The sequence below is a fragment of the Lathyrus oleraceus genome, chromosome 4 (assembly GCF_024323335.1).
Source record: "Lathyrus oleraceus cultivar Zhongwan6 chromosome 4, CAAS_Psat_ZW6_1.0, whole genome shotgun sequence".
NCBI lineage: Eukaryota > Viridiplantae > Streptophyta > Magnoliopsida > Fabales > Fabaceae > Lathyrus > Lathyrus oleraceus.
In genome coordinates, this window is record NC_066582.1 from 287,647,969 (window position 1) to 287,652,320 (window position 4,352).

A 4,352-nucleotide genomic window follows, 5' to 3' on the forward strand; every position below is an offset into this window, starting at 1 on the left:
ATTCAAAAATCCAGATTTCGACAAATACAAGGGGCATACTTGCCCAAAGAGCCATCTCATCATGTATCACCGTAAAATGGCTGCTCACGTGGAAGACGACAAGCTGATGATCCACTGTTTTCAAGATAGCTTGAGTGGGGCTCCTTCCAAATGGTATTTAAGTCTGAATCAGAGTAGGATCAATGTTTCCAAGACCTATCAGACGCGTTCATAAAACACTACAAATACAACATGGATATGGCGCCTGACATAAGACAGTTGCAAAGCATGTTCCAGCATGACAAGGAGTCCTTCAAGGAATATGCTCAGAGAGGGAGGGAACTAGCTTCTCAAGTTGAACCACCTCTTGCTGAAAAGGAACTGGCCAAACTATTCATCGACACAGTCCAATCCCAATTTTATGAGAAGATGGTTGGAAGTGCTTCCTTGGGATTCTCCGAGCTTGTTGCTATAGGGGCTCGTGTCGAATATGGATTAAGAAATGGAAAACTTACGGTTGTGGCTGGAACTTCAAGTGCTAATCCAAAGAAGTTCTCTGGAGGGTTTCCCAAAAAAGAAGGAAGGTGAAACTAATGTTGTGTCTATTGGCCAAGGAAGAGCCCCTCCAAGAAGGAGACAACAACAATATTCACCACAGCATTATGTTCAACAACCCTTTCCCTACCAGCAGCCCATGTATCCCGTTCAGTATACCCCGCAACCGTATGTAGTTGTTGTGACGCCTACCTTTAATCAACAACCTGCTCAGGCTTATCAAGTGCCTCCGATTTATCGATCAGCTCCAGTTCAACAACGTGTTGCGATTCCTCCAGTTTATCAACAAGCACCAGCAGCTCCTGTCTATCAACAACTGAGAGCTCAAGCTCCGAGGCAAAATCCTCAGAACCAGAATAGGAGGCAAGGGGATAGGGTGACCTTCAATCCAATTCCAATGTCGTACACTAAGTTTTATCCCTCTCTGTTGCAAAAGGGTTTGGTGGTTCCCAGACCTATGGGACATCCACCTGATCGTCTGCCTCCATGGTACAACCCTAATGCACATTGTCCTTTTCATGAAGGTGCCCCCGGGCATGACCTAGAGGGATGATATGCCTTGAAGCACAGGGTTCGTGAGCTGATTGACAGCAAGATCTTGTCTTTTAAGGATATGGGACCGAATGTGAAGAACAATCCTCTTCCTCCCCATGGAGACCCTACGGTGAATGCCATTGAAGATGCCTTTGTCGGTGTTATGGTTGAGAAGGTGGATGATGTTAAGACTCCTTTGGCAGCATTCCACGCCCGATTGGTGAAAACTGGCCTAATTGATGTTCTTCATGACAAATGTGAAGAGTGTGCCGCACACCTAAAAGGATGTCAGGTGGTACGGGATAATATTCAAGACTTGACGAATAACGGAGTGCTTCAGATCTCCGGCGTTATAAAGAATGAAGATGTGTTGGTAATTGAACCTTGCTTCAATTTACCTGAACCATTTGAAATCCCATATTACAGTGGTGGAGTGGTTCCGGCGAATGGTCAGTCGTCGCCTGTTGAGATTTGTACGCCTACGCCTTTTCCATATAAGAGCACCAAGGATGTGCCTTGGAAATATGAGATTACCGTTGTAGACAAGGTAGTTAAAGGAAGTGCAGACGTTGAAGTGACAGAAGTTGTGAGTAAGGACGTCACCAATTATGCAGGAATGAGCAGAATGACCCGTAGTGGTCGAATCTATACGCCTGAATTCAATGTGAATCCTCAAGGGCCGGTCAAGGAATCTACAGTTGTAACTCCTGCTAAAGAACCCGAAGTGGTCCAATATGAGGATGTTGTTGAATTCTTAAAGTTGATCAAGAGAAACGATTACAAAGTGGTGGATCAGCTGCATGAGACACCATCTAAGATCTCTATTCTATCTCTGTTATTAAACTCCCAAGCCCATAGGGAGGCTTTGTTGAAGGTGTTTGCCCAAGCTCATGTAACACAAAGCATAACAGTAGACCAATTTGATGGGGTAGTTGCAAATATCACAGCTTGCAATACTTTGAGCTTCAGTGGAGAGGAATTACCTAAGGATGGAAAAAATCACAATCGTGCTCTCCATATCTCGGTAAAATGCAAAGATGGTGCTTTGGCAAGAGTTTTGGTTGATACCGGATCTTCTTTGAATGTTATGCCAAAGAGAACACTCGCTAAGTTATCTTATGAAGGACCAGCTATGAAGCCTAGTGCCTTGATAGTGAAAGCTTTTGATGGTTCCAGGAGAACCGTGATTGAAGAGGTTGAACAGCCCATATTGATTGGCCATCATGCATTCCCGATTAATTTCCAAGTCATGGATATTAATCCAGCGTATAGCTGCTTATTAGGGCGTCCCTGGATTCATGCTGCAGGGGCAGTCACCTCCACTTTACATCAAAAAATGAAGTTTGTGGTGGACAATCAACTGATCATCATTTCTGGGGAAGAGGACTGAAATTCTGGTATCAGATATAAGATGTTGAAGGTGATGTTACGACACTAATATCTGTTAATACACAATGGAAATAAAAACAGAATTGTAAAGCAAATCACACAAGCAATTGTTAACCTAGTTCGGTGCAACTCACCTACGTCTGGGGGCTACCAAGCCAGGAAGGAAATTCACTATAATAGAATTAGTTCAAAGACTATCCGTACACTTCAACAAGTTACAGTCTTTCTCACCTAATCTCTACCCGTACACCTTCTACCTAAGCACTCTTAGATATGAGAACCCACTCACTTCTCTTACAATCACACACCCGTGATTTTAAATAACAATCCTTGTGAAAAGAAAATACTTTTCAATTACAAAACTCTTGATCTTACTTCACAGTTTTAATCAAGAAGACACACTCTTGTTTTTGCTTCACAGCTTTGATCAAGAAGACAAATCAGTCCAATTCAATCATCAATGGATGACTTGAATGACCTACAGACACAAACCCTAGCTCTCTCTCTAAATTTCGCTCAGTCTTGGTTGTGTGTTCAAACAGGTTTTCTAAGCCCCTTTTTATATAAGCAATCTGCTGGGCTTGGATATCTTGAAAACCCTAAATATATTTTCCAATCAAATCTTTTTATAACAGCTGTAATGATCTCCTTGGAAAATAATCAAATCTGGTTGAAATCCCTGATTGAATGCGCCAGCTAACCATATCTTCAATCAACCAATGATTGCCAATACTTGTGCAATCACAAAACACCAGACATTCATACTGAATGTTCTGTGTACAGGATGTCATGACATCGGGCTTGACATCCTAGAAAAATCCTGCATAATCCAATTTCCTTTTATAGCAGGTACAGCCATATCAGATACCATGACATTGTGTACGTCATCTGAAACAATCCTGCATGAACATGTCTTCCATATAAGCTCCAGCAGGTACAACCAATATCAGAAGCCTTGTCATTGTATGTGCCATTCTGAAACAATCCTGCTTGCACATGTTCTTTAACTCCAGCAGGTACATAGGATATCTCATGTTAAGACATCACACATAACATCTTGTGAACACTCTTTGTTTTTCCAAAATTGCTGCCAACACTTAGAATCAACAAACTCCCCCTTTGGCAAATTTTGGCTAAAACATATATCTGTCCTTTTTGTTCACAAGGCAAATTATCAGCAGTTAAACAACATAACAGAAGTTTAATCAGCAGCAGAAGCAAACCAATTACTAGCTATGGCTACTAGTAATACACACATGCACAAGGGTACTTCTCCTCCCCCTAAATCTGTGCAACAATCAACAGAATTACTAGTTATGGAGGCAACTAGTAAGACACACAAATGCACAATGCACCAGGGTACTTCTTCTCCCCCTAAATCTGTGCATTCATCAAATATTACAGCTATTGTAACTCCAGCACCTGTACCAGCCAGAATGTCATACTGACATCTGCTTCAACATCAGCACCTGTGCACCTCTTTCAATAATAGTTGTACTTCTGTTCAGCCACATCCAACTTCCATATCAAGCACTTCTCCCCCTTTTTAGTCAAAATTGACCAAAGGTGACCAATCAGACAAAATAAATGTCTATTATCCTAGCAGAGAAAGTTAAAATTGATGTTATAACATTAAGCATGTTAAAACAGAATATTCAGGAAGTACACAACAACATTAAACACAGCTGTGATAGCTGGAATAATGAACAAATCCAAGGAACTCATTAAGAGCCCTAAATATTACATAACAGGCATCAAGAGGACTGCCACAAAATACAAAAACAAATAACTCCATATTGCAGCAGCAGCAGAACATCTCCCAGAACATCAGACCCACCAACTTCACCGTCTTCATTCTGAGGGGGAACCATCAATCAGAGGAAGAAGTATCATCT

The 4,352-nt window shown here is 41.6% G+C and overlaps 2 protein-coding genes across 2 annotated transcripts; both read left to right on the forward strand.

The window, feature by feature from the left end:
- Positions 1 to 673: 673 nt before the first annotated feature.
- LOC127137142 (proline-rich protein 3-like) lies at positions 674 to 1,087 on the forward strand. Its single transcript, XM_051063627.1, has one exon. It carries the CDS (start codon positions 674 to 676, stop codon positions 1,085 to 1,087), a length of 414 nt encoding a protein of 137 aa, XP_050919584.1.
- Positions 1,088 to 1,147: 60 nt separating this feature from the next.
- LOC127137143 (uncharacterized) lies at positions 1,148 to 2,458 on the forward strand. The gene has a single exon (XM_051063628.1). It carries the CDS (start codon positions 1,148 to 1,150, stop codon positions 2,456 to 2,458), a length of 1,311 nt encoding a protein of 436 aa, XP_050919585.1.
- The last annotated feature ends 1,894 nt before the right edge of the window (positions 2,459 to 4,352 follow it).